The 24,312-nt window shown below is 42.0% G+C and overlaps 1 protein-coding gene across 1 annotated transcript in view; it reads left to right on the top strand.

The window, feature by feature from the left end:
• The window catches only part of LOC103536996 (ras GTPase-activating protein 1), a 168,049-nt gene that overhangs the window by 120,826 nt on the left and 22,911 nt on the right, over positions 1-24,312 (top strand). The window contains exons 14-19 of the mRNA XM_030468314.1: positions 2,164-2,321; positions 2,604-2,680; positions 12,077-12,249; positions 12,403-12,562; positions 12,722-12,864; positions 13,591-13,706. Of these exons, the coding sequence (XP_030324174.1) occupies positions 2,164-2,321; positions 2,604-2,680; positions 12,077-12,249; positions 12,403-12,562; positions 12,722-12,864; positions 13,591-13,706 (827 nt within the window). The remainder of the gene's footprint in view (positions 1-2,163; positions 2,322-2,603; positions 2,681-12,076; positions 12,250-12,402; positions 12,563-12,721; positions 12,865-13,590; positions 13,707-24,312) is intronic.

Genomic DNA, 24,312 nt, shown 5'->3' with positions numbered 1-24,312 from the left:
CCAAGTATGGTCTTCTTCAGAACACTGACAGAACAGATCATAGGGCCACAAAGAAGATCAAAGGGCAGAGCAGCCCTGTTATGAAGACAAGCTGAAAGAGTCGGAGCTATTCAGTCTGGAGAAGAGAAGGCTCTGCGGAGACATTATAGCTGCCTTCCAGTACCCGAAGGGGGCTATAGAAAAGCTGGGGTGGGGCTTTTCACCTGAGAGGATATTTACAGGACAAGGGGTAATAGTTTTAAACTGAAACAGTTGAGATTTAGGTTAGATATTAGGAAAAAATTCTTTACCATGAGGGTAGTAAGACACTGGAATAGTTTGCCTAGGGAGGTTGTTGATGCCCCATGCCTGGAAATTGTTAAGGCCCGGTTGGATTAGGTCTTGTGCAACCTTATCTAGTGGGAGGTGTCCCTGCCCATGCAGGGTGGTTGGATCTTGATGATCTTTAAGGTTCTTTCCATCCCTAACCATTCTATAATTCTATGATTCTCTAATTCTGTACTTCCAAAAACAAAGAATATAATAGGCTGCATGAAGGAATAGAATAGAAAAGTGATGCTATTTAATATTTATGGTATTCTCATTTAGGATACTGTTATTTTTGACCATTTTCTATCTAAATGCATAAAGGAAATGAGAATTTTTTTAAATTAGTGACTGGAATGAGTAAAAGAATTTCGAAGTAAATAAGTGTGGTAAGTATTGGATTATTTAGAGAAGTGAAAAGTAAAAAAAGCATGAATGATCAAAGTACAACAAGTGTAAAAAAGATCAAAAATCATACTTCCATGATTGTCTTAGAGAAATTATATCAGTTTCGGGGTTTTTTGAACTGACTTTTGACCTAATCAAGTATGATATTTCCTGTATTTGTCTGCAGTTCATATCAGTAGATATCTGATTAAGCTATGAATTACATTCAATTCAGAAGTTTGTAAAATACTAAACTGTTTAAAATGTATTTAAGGTAAATTATTTCAGGGAGTTCACTTGTCATTTTCTGGAAATTGAGTTTCCAAGTGCTGTTATTTTGAGAATCTTTAGTACAGAGTAATATCTTCCTTTTAACAGGGAGAAAGCACTGTAATGTGTTAAGCAAGGACATTTTATGTAATCTACTGTAGTTTAGAGTAGAGTAGAATATTTTCATTTTGAAGGGACCTATGATGATCATCTAGTCCAACTTCCTGAGCAATTTAGGGATGACCAGAAGTTAAAACGTGTTATTAAGGACTTTTTTTAAATGCCTCTGAAACACTGACTGATGCTTGGGGCATTGACCACCTCTCTAGGAAGCTTATTCCAGTGTTTGACCACCCTCTTGGTAAAGAAATGCTTCCTAATGTCAAGTCTGAACCTCCCCCGACACAGCATTCAACCAATCTCACTCATCCCTGGGAGAAGAGATCAGCACCTCCTTCTCCACTTCCCCTCCTCAGGAAGCTGTAGAGAGCAATGAGGTCGCCCCTCAGGCTCCTTTTCTCCAAACCAGACAAATCCAGAGTTCTTAGCTACTCCTCACAGGGCATGCCTTCCAGCCCTTTCACCAGCTTTGTTGCCTTCCTCTGGATGCATTTAAGGACCTCCACATCCTTAAATTGTGGGGCCCAGAACTGCACACAGTACCTCAATGCTAAATACAGTGGGATAATCAAGGTGAGGCCTTACCAATGCTAAGTACAGCAGGATAATAACCTCTTTTCACCATCTGGTTATGATGTGTTTGATACACGCAAGAATGCAGTTTTTCCTCTTGACAGCCAAGGCACACTGCTCACTCATGTTGTCATGTATGACAGTGTGTTTGGAGTTGTCTATGGCTCTCAAATACAAGTTTGTTGGATTTTTTTGTTTTTACTTCAGTATAATTTTCTATACATAAAAAAGTAAGTACTTGTGAATCTTAATGTCTTATTGTGATGGCTTTAAAAGTAAAAAATAAGATGAGGTAAAACTATAATGCTGGAGGTTTATTTTCAAGTTATTTGAGTTGCTCTTAATTTGTCACTGGTGCCTCTTAAAATCTTTCATTATTCCAGTTCCCTATTCTATCAGGAAATTATATTTTGTATTTCTTATTTATACCTTAACATTAAGCCTTCACATGGGAAGTTTCATTCTTTCGTTTTTTAAAAAATAAATATTTTTTTCTATTTTTTTTAGGTCAGCAGTCTTATTTTGCATGTAGAAGAAGCTCATACACTCCCAGTAAAACATTTTACTAATCCATATTGTAACATCTACCTGAACAGTGTCCAGGTAGCAAAAACACATATCAGGGAAGGGCAGAACCCTGTATGGTCAGAAGAATTTGTCTTTGAGTAAGTCTTAATCTTATTATATTCACTTGAAAGTTGTATTGCATATAAGATTCCTTATGCTGTATTGTTTTGCATATGTTTTTTAAAAATACTGTATGCATGCTTATATAGAAGCCACCTTTCAGCCACAAATGCATGGTCAGATTTTTTTGTATGCATCTAAGTATCTTTGTTAATTGTCTTTGGCTGATCATGAGAACTCAGGATAGGAATAACTTTAGAATAAGTTTTAAAGTTCCCCAAGTATCATAATAATTGAGGCTTTCTGTCTTTTTCCCCTAGTGATCTTTCATCTGATATTAACAGATTTGAGATAAGTCTTAGTAACAAAACAAAGAAAAGTAAAGATCCAGATATATGTAAGTATTTTTCTGTAAAAGATGCATATACAGTGCAACAATTGATACAGTTTTTCACTGTTCCTTCCCACTCGGTGTCACTGTTCCTCCCTCCTCACTCACTGGGGGCTTGCCTCTCTGTCCACTTCTGTTTGCTTCTCTCGCTTCTGATTTTCCCTTTTCCTCGGAATTTTTATAGTAAAAAACTACCTTCTTCTCATCAATTATTGCCAGAGGTTGCAAATTGGTAAATGTAGGTCTTCCCTTTGTATTCAGGTTTCCTGGAATTCTTGTATTTGCTACCAATTTGCATTATCTGTCTGGCGGCTTGTTAGCATTTTATCTTTTTAGTCCTGACAAAGGAGGATTGTCTGTTGATGAGATTTTGCTGATGGAAATAAGTTCAATACATTTTAAACAAAGTAAACTATGCCGGCGGATCCGGGGTTTTGTCAATTCAAGAGGTTTTGTCAATTCAAGATTTTTTTTTCGATGTATCCACATTACATTTCACCCCATGGCTCTTAAGTCAGCATTCGTATTCATATCCCATTTTGTGTTGGTTATTTTGTGGCTGCTTTCGTGGCTCTTTTTTGGAATCTGCTCTCGGCAGGTCACTGAATCACAAGTCATTTCCATCTCCAAGTTTTTCACTAAGGGAGGGACCGGGAACTGCCCCTGCCTGGCAACATTACCACCCAAAGGCAGTGTTCCACTGAGCCATGCAGCTCCCCCACTATATGTTCAGGTTCTTTCCTGGCTCAAAAGTCAATAAATTTAACGTGGGGGGAAAACAGTCTCTTTTACCACACATGTACCACATCTCACCCCGTGGCTTTTGAGGCCAGGGGAGTGTGTTTTCGGGATATTTTTGAGTCCATTTCACAAGCGTCTGTCTCAGATTAAGTTCTCTCAAAACAGTGTATCTATACTTTTTTCGGGGGGTTACAGAAATGTAAAGTTTAGAAGTAGCAGAGAAACATATTTGCAAGGTTACACATTAACAATGAATAGAATATAGGCATTTCAAAGCATTTCTCCCACATGGAGACATTTTCAACATGTACTGAAAGAAAGGAAAAATATTGAAATTTTATGGAATCCTAACAGTTAATTCAGAAGGAGCGAATGTTGATTATAAACGGAAATTAATAATAATAATAAAATAAAATAATCACAAATATAATATAGCTCCATTTCCTTGACATACCAGTTACACCAGGTATTACATCATCAATAACATGTATTACAGGTAACAACAATCTAGGAGCAATCATAAACAGAATCATGATGTTATAAATTATTTTGCTTAGGCTAAAAGGTGGCCAGCCTTCCAGCTGTCAATAAGTAATTTCTTCCAGTGTCAGTATCAGAGTAGCCAATTCTGAGACTGTACACAGGGGCATTTTGATCTCCTAAGATTGCCGAGATCTGCAATCCCATTAATCCAATCCCATTCCATCCTAATACACAAAACCTAATTTCACAAACAATAGGAAGAAAACATTGGTCTATAGGAAACACAGGGAAAAGAGACTCTAATTCTCATTCTATGCAGATGTCACAGTTTAACACTGGCCCGGCAATTAAACCAAATGAGAGATGCTCTCTATTAATCCCCCTCTCCTCCCTGTTAAATAAAGGAGAGGGAATAAGGGAGAAAGACTTATGGGTTGGAAACTAAACTACAGAGCTTTAATGAAACAGTAATGATACATAGGAAAAATTACTAAATATATACAAATATACAGGAAAATTGATACTATGTTCCTCCCCCCTTTCCCCCAATAACTCCTTTCCAGTAGTTGTAGAGAGTGATGAGGTCTCCCCTGACCCGCCTCTTCTTCAGGCTGAACAGCCCCAGTTCCCTCAGCCTCTCCTCATAGGGTCTATGCTCGAGTCCTTTCACCAGCCTGGTTGCCCTCCTTTGGACCTGCTCCAGGACCTCGATATCTTTCCTAAACTGAGGGGCCCAGAACTGGACACAGTACTCAAGGTGTGGCCTCACCAGGGCTGAATACAGGGGCAGAATCACTTCCTTGGACCTGCTGGCGACGCTGTTCCTGATACAGGCCAGGATGCCATTGGCCTTCTTGGCCACCTGGGCACACTGCTGGCTCATGTTCAGCTTCCTGTCAATCCAGACTCCCAGGTCCCTTTCTGCCTGGCTGCTCTCCAGCCACTCTGTCCCGAGCCTGTAGCGCTGCATGGGGTTGTTGTGGCCAAAGTGCAGGGCCCGGCACTTGGCCGTGTTGAACCTCATCCCATTAATGAGGTGTATGGGATGGAATACTCTGGTCAGTTTTGGCCATCTATCTTGTTCGTTCCTCCCCAAAGGAGGGCTGCAGGTGGGACCTTTTTACTCCTCTCCTTCCAGAGGGCAAAATGTTCCTCAGAACTGAGCAGTGTCCTTGGTTCTGCATACCAGTCTCTAGCAGTAACTATAAACATTGAATGTTATCAGTCTTAGAAGCAGACACTGTCTGAGAAATTTTCTGTTACTTTCAGCAAGTGCAGCTACTTACAAGAGACTTAACTGAAAGTAAAAGTACAAGACAGAAAATTGCCTTTGTCCTGGCCCAAACCAGGACAGCAGATAATCCAATTTGTGCTAATTTTATGCTGTTTATCATTCATATCAGTTGCCACCTAGGTATTTGAATTCAGTGGATTTTGCAAAATAAGTTTCATTTTACCAACATTTGGCAAATTGATCAGAACAGTTTGCCTGGGCTACAAAAGGTTTTTGATGGGAGACTTCTTATCAGTGTTGTTACCTTGCATGGGTGATAAGGGAAAGAAAGCATTCATTCTGGGACAACCATTCACTCCCCATCTATTGTTGACTGTGCAAACTCCGTATTTTAGTCTTTCATCCCATTTAGAATCTTGTGGTCTAAGGAGTCTTTTAATTAACCCGTTAGTGCGTTCCACAATGACATTTGCTTGTGGGTGATAGGGAATATGAAAGGTCCAGTTAATATTTTCACTTTTAGCCCATTGTTGCACAATTTTGGATGTAAAATGGGTCCCATTATCAGACTAAATGCTGGTGAGTTCAGGAAAAACCCCAAGAACTTTTTTCAGAAAAGAAACTGTTTTCCCTGTTTGCTTTGCCATAGGCTTCAGCACAAGTTAAGCCAGATATAATTCCCAGTTACAATAACATATTGTTTATTTCCTGACCTTCACAAGGGTCCAAAATGATCTATTTGCCAAGTTGACCATAAAGTTTTACCATCTACGAAATATAAATTGTCAGCAGTGAGGAGGTGTTCTCCAAATCAGATTTTACACAGATCACAGGAGGAAATTATTGTTTTGTATTCCTCACGTGATACTGACCAACCAGAGGATTGTGCTTCTTTATACAAATCAAAAATACCTGAATGACCTCTTTTACAATGAAGCCATTCTAGCAATTTTCTCCATTCTTGGACTTCACCTTCATTGAGAGCATTTCTGATTTCAGTTACATTAATTTTAGCCAGTTCATCAACATAGTTGTTCCATTCGCTATCTTCATCTTTCAGATTAGATTGGTGAGAAGGCACCCATCCAACATGAAAATTAGGATTTTGTTTGGCAATTCACAGTATCTGCTGCCACTTTTCTTTGTGTCATACGGGCACTTTATTAATTTCCTAGTTATTATTTTCCCAAAATGTTATCCTTTCCACACAGCCCTTAAAGACTGCAAAGGCATCTGTATAGATAAATGCAGCTTCCCTAGAGGCTTTTTCTTTTTAAAAATCATTTAAAACAGCGTCCAATTTTCCGGCTTGCACACTGCTTTTTTCTTGATTTACTATTTGTTCACCTGTGGAAGGTTTAATTGCAGCAGATTTAAAGAACCAAACCTGTTGGGGAAACAGTTCAGAAATATACAGGTTGTGAGCAATCCTGACTTACTTCAACTTAGGCTACATTGGGTTAATACTTATTGAGGCCTAGTTAGAGGCCTGAGAATAAGCTAATGGGAAAGAGATAACTAATTGGCAACAGGAGAGGAAAATAATTATGTGAGAAGAAGGTTCCGTGAGAATGGTATGTGTGGTTGGAGTACAAGGCCACCTGCTTGATAAGATGGTGTAAACAAGGCTTCTCTATATAAAGTGAGTGCAAGTTGCGAATAAACGATTTTCCTGCAATCATATTGATGCGTACATGGAATCCTTAAGCCTCCGCAGACTGTTTTCCCACACAAACCTTTCCTTCCCTCCGGGAAAAAGCATCTGTGAACCAGGCTTCTTTCATATCACTTTTGTATTCTGGGGCCTCTTTAATAGAACTAGGAGTTTTCATTATTAAATCTATTTCATTTGAGGATTCAATTGATTCCTGAATTTTAATTGTTTATCTGGGCCTTCTTCAATTTGGAAAAGTTCAGAAAAGTATTCAATTTGACTGTAGCATTTTCAAATTGTCCCCTTTTGAGAAATTTCTTCAGGAGGTCGCTTTCTGGACAGTACGATTAATTACATTGAAAGGCCCTCGGAGGATTACCCATTGTTTTTAATTATCGTGCTTATCTCCTTAAGCGCTGTGCTTACTGTGAGTAAACCCTTTTCCAGGACTGATAATCATTTCTCTGAATCCTTTAATAATTGAGAATAAAAACTTATTGGTCTTGTAGCTCCAGTAGGCCCCTTTTGCCAAAAGTGATATGGTAAAGCAATAGAAGAAAATTATTTATTGGGTCATCTGGGGGAAGAAATCGCAGTGTCTGAAAGGTCTGTGCTTCCAAGAGTAAAAGCTTTAGTGCCTCATCATGGGATTGGTTCCATTCTCAGTGTCAGTGTTTTTTTTTAACAGGTCATATAGAGGACATGAATTAACTGAAAGATCAGGAATGTGCCTTCTCTGATATTGCAGTGTTCCCATAATTTCTTGTAATTCCTTTTTATTTGTGAGTGCTTTTATTTCTCCTAGGTGAGACAGAGTATCATTAAGGATGTTCTATGTTTTAAAAGCAAGACACAATAAACAAAGACCATGGTTTTGCTAGCTACAGACGTTGCTTACAGCACTTTCCTACAATGGAACATCCTGGGTAAAAGTTGATAGAATACATAATCCCTTTGTTCAGAACAGGTGTTCTCCAAATTCCTTACTATCTTTTGTGGCAATGAGGCTTGCCTCATCTTTCTTTTTCTGGCAGCAGGCCTTGCCTCACTGCTATCTTCAGCCTTACAGCGTGGGACCCTGCTTTTTCACTAGTTATCAGGTATCTCAAATTATTGAGGTGGCCCTCCACAGCAGAGCCTTCAGGAGGATCTCCTCCATGATCTTGCCAGGCACAGAGGTGAGAGTGACTGGCCTGTAGTTCCCTGGGTCTTCCTTTTTTCCGTTTTTGAAAATGAGGGCTATGTTTCCCCTTTTCCAGTCAGTGTGAACTTCACCCGACTGCCATGACTTTTCAAATATGATGGACTGTAGCTTTACAACTTCATCCGCCAGTTCTTTCAGAAGACGTGGGTGAATCCCATCAGGGCCCGTGGACTTGTTCACCTTCATGTTCTTTAGGTGGTCTCAAACATGCTCTTCATTTATAGTGGGAGGATCTTCTTTTTCCCAGTCCCTGCCTTGGGTTCTGCGACAAGGAGGGCGTGACCAGAGACCTTGCTGGTGAAGACAGGCAAAGTTGTCATTGAGTATCTAGGCCCTCTCTACATCTTGGGTGACCAGCTCTCCTGTTTCCTTCTGGAGTGAGCCCACATTTTCCCTAGTCTTCCTCTTATCATTGACGTGACGAGCTTTCCTCTGCTCTCTTCCCATCCAGGGCTTTATCCCATTCTACCCTACTAAGCGGATCCTTGAAGAGGCTGAAGTCTGCCCTTTTAAAATCAAGTGCCATCATCTTACTTTGCACTTTCCTGGCTGCCCTAAGGATCTTGAGTTCTACAGTGTCATGGTCACTGCATCCTATTCTCCCATTAATTTTTTTGTCACTCACCGTCCCGTCTCTGTTGGTGAGAGCAAGGTCCAGCAAAGCTCCTTTTCTGGTTGGTTCCTCTACCATTTGTGGTCTCTACTGGACTCACTCCAAGAGCTCCATATCCTTCCTGTGTTTGGGGCTCAAGAACTGGGCACAGTACCTGAGGTGGGGTCTCACAAGAGCAGGTTAGAGGATAATCACCTCCTTTGACCTGCTGGCCATGCTGCTTTTGATGCAGCCCAGGATACAGTTAGCTTTCCAGCAAGCAAATGAGCATTGCCTCTGTCTCTCTTTCAGGCAGTTTTTATTTTCAGTAATTCCGCGGCTTGGTTTTGGAGTTGATATTTGAGAATATGAATCTGGAAGAAAATCATTGTGCTATACATTTATCAGTTCTGTAGCACTGGGAAATAAGCCTACTATGTCACATTATGGGCTTGGCTCCTTCCCTCCTATACTGTCGTGGGAATATGGGTTAAACACATGAAGTGCAAAGTATATAGTAAACACTCACATAGACATGGGTGAACTTTTTGAACAACAGGGAGAAACTATGGAGCCTATCAGGCACTTGTTGGGTTCAACGAAGACCTCACTGTAAACTTCATTTTCATTCTGAGGAAAGCATAAGTTTGAACCACTTTTTAAGTTTGATTGCCAGGCTATAGTTATTAATCATCAAAACATAAATTTGTTACTAAATATGAATCCATAAGTTTGATTCACAAAAATATCTGTCTTACATTTTTTGTGCTAATATTCATAATATAAAATATTCCTGGATCAAGACTGTTATATATAGTTCTTAACTGTGCATACAGAGAAAGGATCAACTATTTTTTCCTGTATATGTTATTCTTTCATAATGTGCTAGACTGCAAAGAGTAAATATGCTTAAATTCTCAACTAATGGCAGTCTCTTATTTAACATAGCCTAATAGTTCAATATACATTGCTAAGTAGCAGAAAGTGTTCCTTTATTGTATTTGAATATAAATTATTCTGTAGTCAGTATACTGATATTTGTGTTTTGATATTTTAAGATCAAAATAAGATTATAGTATTTATATTATTGCTAGGATGTGTTGCTATATAACCATGGGAAAATTAAATAACTTGATTATTCTGAATCCTGTATCTCACTGTTCCTGTCAATGAAATATATGACTTATATGTGCAAGCAAAACAAGAAGGAAGCACGTTGACCAGCTGAGGACAGGAGAATTTTTCTCAGAAGAATTATTTTTGGAAAGTCAATTAATTATCTAAAGACAGTCCAAATCACACTTGTGATAAGTAACAGATGATGATGAATTGGTTCACCTACTACTTCACTGGCTTGAATGTTTTAACAATTCATCAACTCCAAAGACTATGAAATGTGTATTAGAAATGTGATGGTATTCTGTTCCATTATCTGACTGTGCAAATAATGTCCCAAAATTGCTGAATTGTGGCAGTGGAAATTCTACTAAAACTGTTCATAGGCTTTGTAGAAAGGTGAACAAGTGTGTGATGGTGGGTTTGATTGTGTTTTGGTATGAGGGAGTGTTGTTTTGTTTTGTTTAAATGTGAGGGACTTGATTAAAAGTAGATTTCATCAAGAGCTGCAGAAAAAGATTGTGTAGAGAGACATTTCCCCCTTTTTTTTTTTTTTCTTAACACTGATTACAGAACACAAACATTTTACAAACATTTAACACGATTTACACAGGATTTTTCTTCGGGCCCCGCGGGACACTCAGCTAAGAGCATCGAGGGGGCGCCGAGAGGCAGACACACAGGATTTTTACAGGATTTTTACACAAAAATATAACTTACAAGATTTAGACATATAACTTACAGGATTTTTTACACATACAGGATTTTTTCTCAGGCACCCATTCAAGGTCACAAGATCTCTACCTTTCCCAGCCCAGGCACTTTTTGTTCTTCTCCCTCCGGTATCTGCTCTTCTCTTGGCTTCCCTCTGCTCAGGGGTTTCCAACGAGAGAATTCTTATCTTGGCTTCACTTTGCTCAGGAGTTCCTCATGGGTTTCTGGTTCCTCTGTGGGATTCCATACTGTGGGATTCCATCCTCCTGGCTTCCTTCCCTCTGCTCAGGGGTTTCCAAAAGAGAGAATCCTTATCTTGGCTTCCCTCTGCTCAGGGATTTCCAATTCAAAGAGCTTGCTGGTCATACCTTTCAGGGGGAGTATTAGCCCAGGCACTTTTTCAAATCAGGGAGAATGTTCCTGTTGCCAGTTCCTCACACTGCTGCTTCTTTAGACATCTGTATGTTGCCCGCATTCTCCACCAAATGTAGCGGGAGGAGCCATTCTTGCTCCTGAAGCTCGACGAGCTACTGGTCTCTTCCAGGACTCCAGCCACCACACAGTGCTTCCAGGGTAGAAGTGTAGCGGGAAGAGCCTTTCTTGCTCCAGAGGCTCAACAAGCTGCTGGCCTCTCCATGCCTCACACCAGAGTGAGCTGAGTTTTCCTCTGTGGGTGTGTGTCCCACCTTTATTGGCCCCCTGATCTTGCTCATGCCCAGTAGGGGCCTGTCCTAATCAGGCACAGGTGGACTCACACCCACTCTTTGGCAACTCAAGGCACCTGGTTGACAATGTCTCTCTACAAGATTGTTTGCCTGGGAAGTTCCAGACAGGCTGACAGGCTAAATGTGAAACTGAAAACGTGTATTTCCTCTTGGAACATTGTGAGTATATCATAGGTAGAGTGTTGTCTCTGCAAGCATCTGGGCCCTTTCTGTGTCAAGTAACAGTTCAGGATGTCATGTGCTTAGTTTGGAATGGTCAGTGGTCTGACTGCTGCAGCTTACTAGTCAGCTGTCAGACCAGACTTTCAATTATGGTTGAATACGGTGATCCAGGTCATTGTTTAGCAATTTCAAGGTTCCAACACCACAAAAATAGTGAATTAATGATTTTGTCATTCTTGGTTGACTTTTGTGATTTGGGCAGTAAGCTGTCTGGGAATGCTTTTGTTTGTTTTTTGCATAAACTGTTACAGCCACGTTTGGGAAAGATGTAATAATGCTAATAATGAATACTAAAAATAGTAACAAAGTGATTCAAGAGCAGACCTGATGGAAGTATGATCCCCAAGGCTTTGAAAGAGGACAATGAATTCTAATTGCATTACCTGTTTTAGTTTTCTAATTGCTGCCTAGGTTTGCTAGGTAGCTGGGGGAAAGGGGGGCTTTTTTTCCTATTTGGGTGTTAAAAGGAAAACTTTGTTAATATCTGTGTGCATTTATTATTTACAGCATGCTTTACATTTCATCTTCAGTTTTCAGAAGTCTGTTAAATCATCTAAGATGGTTTATGTCTGTCAACATATCTGATGGCATAAATTTGTTTGGTTTTATTAATACTCTTTTGCTGAAATGAGAGGATGTGCTGAAAACAAACTTTTTATTCAATAGTAGCGCTGTTTTGCCAGAGATAACCTACTTAACAATGCTTTTTTCCTGAAGTGTTTATGCGTTGCCAATTAAGCCGATTACAGAAAGGACATGCAACAGATGAGTGGTTTCAACTCAGTTCCCATATACCACTGAAGGGTATTGAGCCAGGATCTTTGCGTGTTCGAGCACGATATTCTATGGAGAAGATCATGCCAGAAGAGGAGTATAGTGAGTTTAAAGAGGTATTAAGTTTTGTTTCCTCATTTTTTCTGTTAGAATTAACTTTTCCTGTTGTTTGTGAGATATTTCAATAAAGCTGAGACATTGCTAAGTACTATCTGTAGTGACTATTATGTTAGAATAAGTTTCTGACCATTATTCTGGTTTTCTTTCAGCTCCTACTCCAGAAAGAGATGCACGTAGTCTATGCCTTATCACATGTTTGTGGACAGGACAGAACACTGTTGGCTGGCATTTTATTGAAGATTTTTCTTCATGAAAAGCATGAGTCACTGTTGTTACGAACACTAAATGACAGGGAAATAAGTATGGAAGGTACTGTACTCATTACACTAACATTTACTGAAACTCTGGATAGGGAAGGGCCCCCATACCTTTGTTTCTATCTCCTCCCTAAATTGCATCATATATCAAACTGTGAATACAGCATATTTTTCCTCTGTTTTTTGTTGTCTCACTTTAATTTTTTTTCAGATGAAGCTACTACTTTGTTTCGTGCCACAACTTTAGCAAGTACACTTATGGAGCAATATATGAAATACACAGCAACACGTTTTGTTCACCATGCACTGAAAGACAGTGTATTAAAGATAATGGAGAGCAAGCAGTCCTGTGAGGTGATACCATGAACTATGCTTTTTTTAAATTCTGATCTGTTAAAATGATGATCTAATGCTTATTTGCTTTGGAAACATTTATTCTTCAGAATAATTCTTCAGAAATAATTTCAGTTCTGGAACTGAAATGATGATGAACTTTTTCTAAATATTAGCTTGAATAATATAAACAGTATCACTTTTAAATAAGTTTTTAAACTTCAAATTTCTTTAAATATTTATTCTTTAACAGTTGTAGGTTCTTTTGTATCAGTTACTGAGTGGCCTACTGTAAATAACTTGTGGTAAGATCTAGATATACTAAAGTCAATGTCTGAATTTAGTTTCATTTTAAAAATCCTTTACATTAACTGGTTGTGTAAGATTCTATCTTTCTTTCTAAAATGACCCTCCTAACTTCTGTTTTACTTGAACTTAATTATGGGAAGAGGAGGGTGTTCTCAAAAGACTGTATTAAAAGATATAAAATGTATATAGTTTAAAAAATGAGTAGTTATGGAGTGTGTTAAAAGTCTGTGCTGTTAAAAGCACTAGAAATTAAAGACATTGCTTTTTCACATTGATTTCCTGGCTAGTCCTTGAAGCATATTTGCAAGTTCTGTACAAGGCTGGGATTTGTACAGCAGTAGACTAATTAATTTTGAATATACAGTGTGTAATAAATCAAGTTATATATGTAGTTCTATTGAAGAGAAGACACTTAATATTTTTCTCTTCTGGTTTTAGTTAAATCCCTCAAAATTAGAAAAAAATGAAGATGTAAACACTAATCTGGCACATCTACTTGGTATACTATCAGAGTTGGTGGAGAAAATATTCATGGCTGCAGAAATACTGCCTCCGTAAGTTTGTAGTTTTCTGTTCAAATTTGTACTTGAAAATTCCTGATTGTATGATTTATATTGCACTGTAAAATGGTGGTGCTATTGGTTTACCTTATACTAATCATTCCTAAAACTAATTTCTTCAGGGCTGTTATATGTATGGAGGGAAAAAGTATACAAATTAATTGTGCTTTTTACACACGTGATGGCTTGACCTTGGCTGGATGCTAGGTGTCCAACAAGCTGCTCTATCGCTCCCTCTCCTCAGGTGGACAAGAGAGAGAAAATATAACGAAAAGCTCGTGGGTCAAGATAAGACAGAATTCCCTCCCATTTCCCGCCATACTCTATAAAAGCCCTTTTTCTGCTTCCTTCTTCCTTGCTGCCTTCGCTTCAGACACCTATCTCTGTGTTTTTGTTAGGTCCAAGATTCAGCAAGAAATCGCAAATACAAGATCTTTATACATCTATTAGAAATAGTTTATTACACCTTCCCAACTATAAACATGCAGATACAAGTTACTCACGAAACTGAACTTATCGGCAAGACTCACAAAGCAAGACTCCCCTAACATCGAATTCGGAGTAGTCAAAAAACAAACTTACCGGGAGTCTTTTCAAGGGAAAGAACAACAATAATCCTCTCCCCCTCTCCTTCCGCTTTTCTCCCCTTCTTATGCCTGTGACACACTGCCACTTGGGACCAGCACACCCAGGAGGCCAGCCAGGAAGCGAGTATCCCCGCCCTAACTAATAACCCCTAGTATGCACCCACGTGAACATCGGGGAGAGGGGGGGCGAGGGGGCTTCAGTCCTGGTGCTAATCTCCCAATTTCACATGAAACATCTGTCCTCTACAGATCAAAATCATCCACTCCATCACACCCTGCAATCATTGAGATCGGGATTTGTATATATTTGTTCCTTCTCCCACGTGTTACTGTCCTTTCCCTGTTCCAGTAAACCTGTTTCAGTTTTAATTTCCAACTTTTAAGTCTCTCTTCCTTATTCCCCTTTTATCTTCCCTTAAAAGGGTGGAGGAGGATAACAGAGAGCAATTCTACACTTTGGTATTTGGTTTGCCCTGATTGCTAAACCATGACAGAATATTTGGTGCCTGAATGTGGGGCACAATTTAAAGTTTTCCTTTTAATGGAAAATATTAGAAGGTTGGAAATTTAAACAATTTTCAAAATTACATTTCTGAAAGACCTGTTATATCATGCCTGTTTGGACTCCATCTTTAAGTTAATTCTTGGGGTGCTGTCCTATCTCCCATCTATGTTACTTTCCTGTTTCTTTCAGGCACTGATTTCTGCTGTGATGAGTTGGGTTAAGGATTTGCTTGGGGAGTTTGAGAGCTACTTTATAAACCTTGGTATTATGGAAAATTATTCTGCTCCTTTCTCCAGTGAGTTCACCTCACCAGTTTGAAGGCCACGGGAATGGCTGGTATTTGATTTATTGATGTGCCTGAGTGCGCTGCAGGAGTGATTAAAGGTTTGAAGTTGGCAAGGAGAAACTGCCACTTTAAGCACTCCCACGGCCCCTCCCGCTGCTACCCCCACTGCGATCTGCAGCCCCACTGTGCCGGCTGGGGGAAAACACCTAATCTCCGTCCCTCCCGCTGATCTGGAGCTGGCAGGAATGAGCGGCACTGCCCCTGGTCATTCCGAACCAGCCCTAGTCGCTCCGGTAACAAGCTGCAGAAAGCATTTAAAGTCAGATCATCCACTGAGGGATGATGACTCAGAGACGGAGACAGTGGAAAATCCTATTCGCAGCAAGTCTACCCGAGGCAGGAACAACACTGGATAGTGACTCCTACCCTGAAATAATTGTTCAATACATGTCTCTGAAAGATTTAAGAAATTTAAGAAATAATTATGCTCATGATGAGAGTGAGACACTACATACGTGGCTACTGTGGTGTTGGGACAAGGGAGCTGATATGATAGATCTGGGGGTCAGAGAGGCTTGGCAACTGGGGTGGTTAACCAGAGATTGCGGCATTGTCAAAATCATAATGAGAAAAAACAGCACTCAAAGTCTATGGAGACATCTTTTAACAGGCGTAAAAAAGCCAATATCCCTATAGGGATGATATCAAAGTTGCCTGTTAAATGGAACACCATGGAGAGAGGTATCAAATATCTTAGAGACGGCAGTCTGAGAGGTCATCTGTGGTGATGGGGAAACATCTACAGATCCTGATGAGTTGCTATGCAGGAGGCCTCTGTTAAGAAATTTAATGTGGAGTGCCCCTCCTATGTACTCCCACATTTTCAACAAGCCACTTCCCACCATTTATCAGCAGTCCTGTCTGACTGGGGAGGTACCAACAGATTGGAAGTCAGCCAATGCCAATGTGACGCATATATAAGAAGGGATGGAAGTATGATCTGGGAAATTACAGGCCTGTTAATTTGACTTCAGTGCCACAGGAACTGATGGAGCAGGTCATCCTGAGTACTATTATATAGTACATGCAGAACAACCAGGTGATCAGGCCCAGTCAGCATGGGTTCATGAAGGGCAGGTCCTGTTTGACAAACCTGATCTCCTTCTATGACAAGGTGACCCGCTTATTGTATGAGGAAAGGGATGTGGCTGTTGTCTACCTTGACTTTAGCAAGACATTTGACATGACGTTTCCCACATTATTCTGGAGAAATTGTCTGCTCATCGTTTGGATGGGCATATGCTTTGCTGGATTAAAAACTGATTGGATGGCCTGGCCCAAAGAGTTCTGGTCAATGGAGTTAAATCCAGTTGGTGGCCATTCACCAGTGGTGTTTCTCAGGGCTCAGTACTGGGACCACTTCTGTTTAACATATTTATTAATTATCTAGATGAGGGGATAGAGTGCACTCTTAGTAAATTTGCACTAAGCTGGGTGGAAGTGTTGATCTGCCTGATGGTAGGGAGACTCTGCAGAGGGATCTAGATATGCTGGATTGATGGGGCAAGGCCAATTGTATGAGTTTAACAAGGCCAAATGTTGGGTCCTGCATTTTGGCCACAACAACCCCTGCCAGCGCTACAGGCTTGGGGAGGAGTGGCTGGAGAGCTACCCAGCAGAGAGGGACCTGGTAGTATTTATTGATAGCCATCTGAACATGAGCCAGCAGTGTGCCCAGGTGGACAAGATGGCCAACAGTATCCTGGCCTGTATAAAGAATACTGTGTCCAGCAAGACGAGGGAAGTGATTGTCTCCCTGTGCTTGGCACTGCTGAGGCCACACCTTGAGTACTGTATTCAGTTTTGGGCCCCTCACTTCAGAAAGGACATTGAGCTACTAGAATATATCCAAAGAAGGGCAATGAAGCTGATGAAGGTTTTGGAGCATATGTCTTATGAGGAGCGACTGAAGGAGCTGGGGTTGTTTAACCTAGAGAAAAGGAGGCTGAGGGGAGACCTTATCGCTCTCTACAACTACCTGAAAGGAAGTAGTAAAGAGGTGGGGATTGATTTGTTCAATTAAGTTAAAAGTTACAGGACAAGAGGTAATGGGCTCAAGTTGCACCAGAGGAGGTTTAGATTGGATGTTAGGAAGAATTTCTTCATGGAAAGTATTATCAGGCATTGGAACAGTCTGCCCAGGGCAGTGATGATGTCACCATCCCTGGAGGTATTTAGGAGCTGTATAGACATAGTACCTAGGGATATGGCTTAGTTAAGGACTTGTCAGTGTTAGGTTAATGGTTGGACTCTATGATTTTAAAGGTCTTTTCTAACCAAGGTAATTCTGTGATTTTGCAAGGAAAGGTCTTTGGGGGAGATTAAACACTACTGACCATCAATAATTTTGTTAACCAACTCAGGCAATATGAAAACAATGTCTCTAACCCCCTACAGACTCGTGTCTCAGCTGTGGAAAAACTGGCTGAGGAATGCAGAACCTCTTTCTTTTGAGAAGCTTGATGATAAATTATCCATGATGGAGAGGGAGTAACACCTATTCTCCTGAATAGATCCATGTGTCAGCCATTGGGACTAGACACCTTTCTAGGAGACCAGATCAGGGAAGGCAGGACTCAACACAAATTTCTCTGTGGTTTACCCTGCGTAACTATTGTGAGGATACGCGTACATGGCATGGCAAACCCACCACTGCTCTGCGTGCAAGAGTATGGGAGCTGCAAGGTAATACAACTAGAGATAATGGTTCCAGAAGGATGGCTACTTCGGTCTCCCAAGAAACATCTATTGGTAGCCTAAGCATATGGGTCTCCAATACAAATGTGAGTTGAGGAAGCAACTATGTGAGTCCAGTATGGCACACAAACCCCTCTGTTGAGTGTGGACTCTGCTCAACATTAGAGGGGCCCTGTCTCCAGCCAGGTGAAGGAGAGGGATAATTGAGTTTACTGGACAGTGTGGATTCAATGGCCTGCCACAACAGAACCACAGAGGCTCTGGTAGACAGTGGTGCACAATGCACCTTGATACTGTCTAATCACAGAGGGACAGACTGTATTACAATCTCTGGAGTTCTCTAGAACTGACTGAAGATCGAAATGAACCTAACTGGAACAACTGGGAGAGCCACTGTATAGTGACTGGCTCATGTGCTCCATGCATCCTTGGTATAGACTTTCTCCGGAAAAGGTACTTTAAGGATTCGAAAAGGTATAAGTGGGCCTTTGGTGTAGCAGCTATGGAGACTGAGGGCATTGACCAACTGTCTGCCTTGTCCAGCCTTTCAGATGACCCTTCTGTGGTGGGCCTGATGAGGGTGGAGGAACAGCAAGTACCAACTGCTTCTATCACAGTATGCTGCTGGCAGTCCCTGCTCCCCATACAGAACCATATTCGTCAACTAGAGGGCCAAGGAGTGATATAGCAAGATTCACTTATCCTTCAACAGTCCTATATGTTCAGTGTGAGAGCCTGATGGAGAAGGGAGATTAACTGTGGACTACCGTGGTCTGAATGAAGTTACACCATCAATGAGTGCTGCTGTTCCAGACATGCTGGAAGTTCAATATGAACTGGAGTCCAAGGCAGCCAAATGGTACGCCACTATTGACATTGCTAACGTTTTTCTCCATTCCCATAGTAGCAGAGTGCAGGCCCCAATTTGCTTTCACCTGGAGGGGCATTCAGTACACCTGGAATCACCTGCCCCAGGGGTGGAAGCACAGCCTGACTATATGTCATAGTCTGATCCACACTGCATTGGAGAAAGGTATAGGTCCAGACCATCTGCAGTACATTGATATCATTGTATGGGGTAATACAGCAGAGGAAGTATATGAGAAAGGTAGGAAGGTAATCCACATTCTGTTGGAAACTGGTTTTGCTATAAAGAGAAGCAAGGTCAAGGGACCTGCCAGAGAGATTCAGTTCCTGGGAGTTAGGTGGAAAGATGGGCGCTGCCATATCCCTATCAATGTGGTCAGTAAATTAGCAACTATGTCTCCACCCGCTAATAAGAAAGAGACACAAAATTTCTTAGGTGTGGTGGCTTTTTGGAGAATGCACATTCCCGGATATGACCAGAATGTGACACCTCTCTATGAAGTCAAATGGATTTGCATGGGGCCCTTTGAACAGAAAAAATGAGAGATAGTCTATGCAGTGGCCCTGGGACCTGTCCAAGCAGGACAGGACATTAAAAACATGCTCTACTCTACAGCTGGTGATAATGGTCCTAACTGCAGCCTCTGGCAAAAAGCACCTGAGATCGCCCCCTAGGATTTTGGAGTAGGCAGTATAAAGGCTCAGAGGCCAATTATGCTCCAACTGAAAAAGAAATACAGGCTGCCTATGAAGGAGTTTCAGCTGCTTCAGAGGTAACTGGTACTGAGGCCCAGCTCCTCCTAGCACCTCAACTGCTAGTCCTGGGCTGGATTTTTAAAGAGAAGGTCTCATCTACACACCATGCCACTGATACCACCTGGACTAAGTGGATCGCCCTGATAACATAGCGAGCTCAAATAGGGAGCCCTAATTGCCCAGGCATCATGGAGGTGATTACAAACTGGCCAGAGGGTGAAGATTTTGGAATGCCACCAGATGTGGAAGCCCCCCCATATAATGAATTCTCAGATCATGAGAAGCAACTTGCTGTCTTGTGGGAAGTCAGTGGAGGTAGAAAGCTGCCATTTGGAGTCCTACATGACTTGCTGCTGAAGAAGAAGGTGAATTGAGCCATTTTTCTGAGGCAAAAGCCATTGAGATGGCCCTGGACATTGCTGAATGGGAAAAGCATCCAGTACTTTACCTCTACACCAACTCATGGATGTCAGCAAATGCCTTGTGGGGGTGGCTAAAGGGATGGAAACAGGACAACTGGCAGCACATGGGGAAGTCTATTTGGACTGGCACCCTGTTGGAAGATAGTGCTGCCCATCTAGAGACACTAGCAGTAAAGGTACAGTATGTAGATGCCCATATACCTAAGAGCCAGTCTACTGAAGAACACCAACACAACCATCCAGTGGACCAGGCAGCTAAGGTGTTCCAAACAGATTTGGACTGGGAGCACAGAGGTGAACTGTTTTTAGCTCACTGGGGCCATGACACTTCAGGAGGTCACCAAGGATGAGATGCAATGTACCAATGGGCCCGTGACCGAGGGGTGGACTTAACTTTAAACATTACACTGGTTATTCATGATTGTGATGTATGTTTGTTGCCTTCAGCGAGGCGTGGCGACCTGGTTCAAGAACGACACGGCGACCACTCCCGGGTCGCTCGGGCCATCAGCTCACAGACATCAATATGATGGACAGCAAATGGCGTTTATTGTTTATGTTACACCGCGTTTTATAGCCTAGGTTTACATCGTCACTTCCGCCTGCTTGCGTCAGGGACCCGTACCTATTGGTTGTCAGGAGGGAAGCCCTATCTTATCTTTCCGTACAGCACGATATCTTCCGGCCGCCAAACCTTAACTACCACATTTCAAACCTTAACTACCACATTTCCCCCCCTCCCTATGCTTAACTAAATGGGCAGAAGTATAGAAAACTTAAAACATTAAAAATATTAAAAGTATAAGACACACCTGGTTATAAGGCACATCTAAAGGTCCATAGTACCTGGGGTAACTAATAATTCCTCAGTACATGCAACTAAATTAGTAAAAATATGACAAGCTTAAGGTGTTACAATAGTGAAGGCTTGTATCAAAGGCTTGTATAAAACATAAGGCACATCAAACAAGTGTGTTAGTAGAAGGTAACCGTTAATCATGGGGTATACCTATCTACAAGGGAGGTAACTAACGTTAGGATTATATAACTGAAGGTGTGTTCTTAAAGCAGCTGTCTACGTTCTACTAACATTATATTATCTTTTTCTAACCGGTCTTTAACAAACAACACAAGCTTACTCAATATATAGGGTCCGAAGACCAGCGCTATGATGAGCAGTATAAACGGTGCCATTAGTGTGGAAATGAGGGTGGTTAGCCATGGTGTGTGGTTAAACCATGACTCAAACCATCCTTGCTGGACTTCACTGTCTCTTTTTCTTTTTTCCAAACCTTCTCTGAGCTTGGCCATGGTATCGCGGACAACGCTGGTGTTGTCTGCATATACACAACACTCTTCTCCTAGTGTAGCACAATGTCCTCTTTGTTGTAAAAACAAGAGATCTAGTCCCCTACGATTTTGGAGGACAACTTCAGACAATGAACTCAGGGATTGTTCTAAGGCGCTGGTTGATTTCTCAATTCGAGCTAGATCCTTATCCACTGTTATTTTGAGGGAATGAAACTTTTGATTTTCCTCAATCACTGAGGCTATTTCGGCACCGGTGGGGGTCACGTGTCTGGCAGTAGTTGTGGTGCTGGTGGGAATTATAGTACGAGCTTCGGTCTCGTATGCTAAAGACTTAGCTGTCGGCGGGTTAAGGGCTGGGTTAGATTCGACAGCTTTGGGTGCTTGTGGTATGGACTTAATAATTTGCACAGGCACTCCTCTATCTTTGTAATTTCCCTGAAGGAATGGGTACCACATCTTACCTTTGAGCCATTCTGCATCACCTGGGTTTAAAATTTCCAGGACCAAATGGGAACGATTTGGTCCCCAACTTACTTGTAAAAATTTATCCTTTATTTCTGGTATTCAGCTCCTGCCTGTCACAATGGTCTCACATCCCCAATGTGCACAAACTTCTGGATTGTTACAATAACTTTTATCTGGGTGTGAGCTGGGGCACCAATATAATTCCCTATATGACTGACCGAGTTCCTGAATGCTAGGTTCTGTCGCCTCAGGCTGTGCTACCCCGGGGAATAGAACACCAAATGTAATCGTAAAAGTTGGGGCTCCTGCCGTTATGTTTTCCTTTATCACTTGGCCGTTTTTTGGGTTCCACAGGATCCACCTGAATAGCTGGTGGTGATTGTAATTTGCCTCTCCTGTAGTAACAAACCCTAAAATCAGGATCACAGAAAGATATAGTAGATCCCTTCTGCACAGGTTGTTCTGCCGGTGTCTGGGTTCTGTTGATGCGGGGTTCTCTGCTTCTGTCAGGACGTTCGCTGTTCCGTCGTCCTTGCTGCCCACCAGGGTATGTAGGTTAGGAGGGTGCCCGACGAGCTGGTCCTGTGAACAGAAACTTACAGTTTTTGTTAGTTTAACTCCACTACTATTATTGTTATTATTATTACTATTGCTATTATCATTAATCTGAAGGTCTGGTTTAATGGACTTAAATGGACACCACTTAACTCTACCATCTTTTTTGATAGCTGCATACCCTCGCCCCGTGAGAACTAGTCTCCATCCCTGTTCCCATTCACCCAACTCATTCCTGGCTCTGATTAATGGGCCTTCCTCCATAGCTCTAGTGGCCCAATGTTTTTGGGCCGGGCTGTTTGCCTCTTCTCCTCTGGGGTACTGATTCAGGGCTAATAGAGCGGTTGCTAGAAGGCGTGCTTGGTCTCCTGAGGGAATGGCGTTGTCGAAGCCTTCTGCTTTCACTAATACCTCTAATTTAGATTTCAGAGTCTGATTCGCGTGTTCGACTATGGCCTGGCCTGTGCTATTATATGGGATACCATGTAGCAGAGTGATGCCCCACTTCTGGATGAAAGTCTGTACAGATTTGGACACGAAGTTTGGGCCATTGTCTGTTTTGATCTGGTTAGGAATGCCGAGCCATGCCATAGCTGTCAGCCAATGCTGGATAGTCACTTTGGAGTCAGTCTTAAGGTGCTGAGTGGCTACGATCACTCCACTATATGTATCCACGGTTACCGCTAGCCATGCTCTAGGTTTCAGCAACTGGCAGAGTGTAAAATCTGTTTGCCACACTTCGGAGGCTTTGAGACCTCTGGGGTTCACTCCACTGGACCACAGTGGTGCTTTCTGACAGTAGGGACATGTAGCTACGATGTGTTTTGCGTCAGTGACTGAAATCCCGCATTTCTTCGCCAACTCTTTATCTCCAATGTGGAGAGACTCGTGTAGCTGACGGGCGTCTCTCAATGTCCACAGTCCTTTTGCAGCGGCGTCTGCTTTGTCATTGCCGATCTGGAAGAACCCTTTAATTGGGCTGTGGCTGTTGACGTGAATGACCGATATAGTGCCTTCTCGGGAAAGAAGCGCTTCTTCTAGCATTAGAGCTACTGTAGATGTTGACACACCGGGCCCAGACATGGCCAGGCAAAGTTTGGCCACAAACATTGAATCAGCTACTATGTTGAGATGTTCTGTTGGGAACAGTCCGCACGCTAGCACTACGGCCGACGCTTCTAGCTGTTGGACTGAGAGAGCACGATCGGTCATTTTAACGCAGTGCCATTCTCCTCTCGATTGCCATACTGCCGCCGCGGTTGAGGTCACTGAGGACGCGTCTGTGAAGACCGTTGGTCCCGGCTGAGGCCGGTCCATGATCTTCAGCGGGAGGTCCATGTCGACAATTGCCAGCATTTGGGTCCAGGGGGGCTTTGTGGCATATCGAACTTCTCCTCCAAATCCAAGGAGGGCTATGGCTAGATGCTCTGACATTGCCACTGATTGTGCTGGGACCTGTTTGCGGAAGGGTAGGTATATTCTGGCAAGTTCGATGCCTAGGTGTCTTAGGGCAAATTTCCTGCCTTTCATGATGAGGCTACCAAGGCACTCAAGTCCTGGAGAGAACGCACGTGATGGTTTTCCTAGGACTATCCATTGTACTGGTTTGGCTGTTTTGGGAGAGCCCTGGGCCAGGGCTCCTACTCCCCCTCCTTTTGTGAAGTGCACATACAGATCAAGTGGTATGTTCGGGTTCCACCTGGCGAGTGTGCTTGAGGACATCTGTTGCTCGATGAAATTGAGAGAGCTCATTGCTTCTGGTGTCAAAGTTTTTTGCTCCCACGGGTTCTTTCCTTTTAAAAGATCGTACAGGGGGGCCATGATTTCAGGAGGGATCAGGATTATGTTACGGAGCCATTGCAGGGACCCCACTAATTGCTGCATATCGTGGAGTGTCTTGACGTTCCGACGGATCTTCATCTGCGGGGGGGTAACGTAGGTGTTTGTGATTTCCACTCCCAAGAAGCTTACACACGGTCCTCTTTTAATTTTTGCACTCGCGATTTCGAATCCATGTGCTTTCAAAGTGTTTGAAATTGTTTAACTACCACATATGTGCAGCAATCAAACAAGCCAGGCAATTAAAACC

This window comes from Calypte anna, chromosome W, assembly GCF_003957555.1.
Source record: "Calypte anna isolate BGI_N300 chromosome W, bCalAnn1_v1.p, whole genome shotgun sequence".
Classification (NCBI taxonomy): Eukaryota; Metazoa; Chordata; class Aves; order Apodiformes; family Trochilidae; genus Calypte; species Calypte anna.
This window is presented reverse-complemented; position numbering and strand designations above follow the sequence as displayed.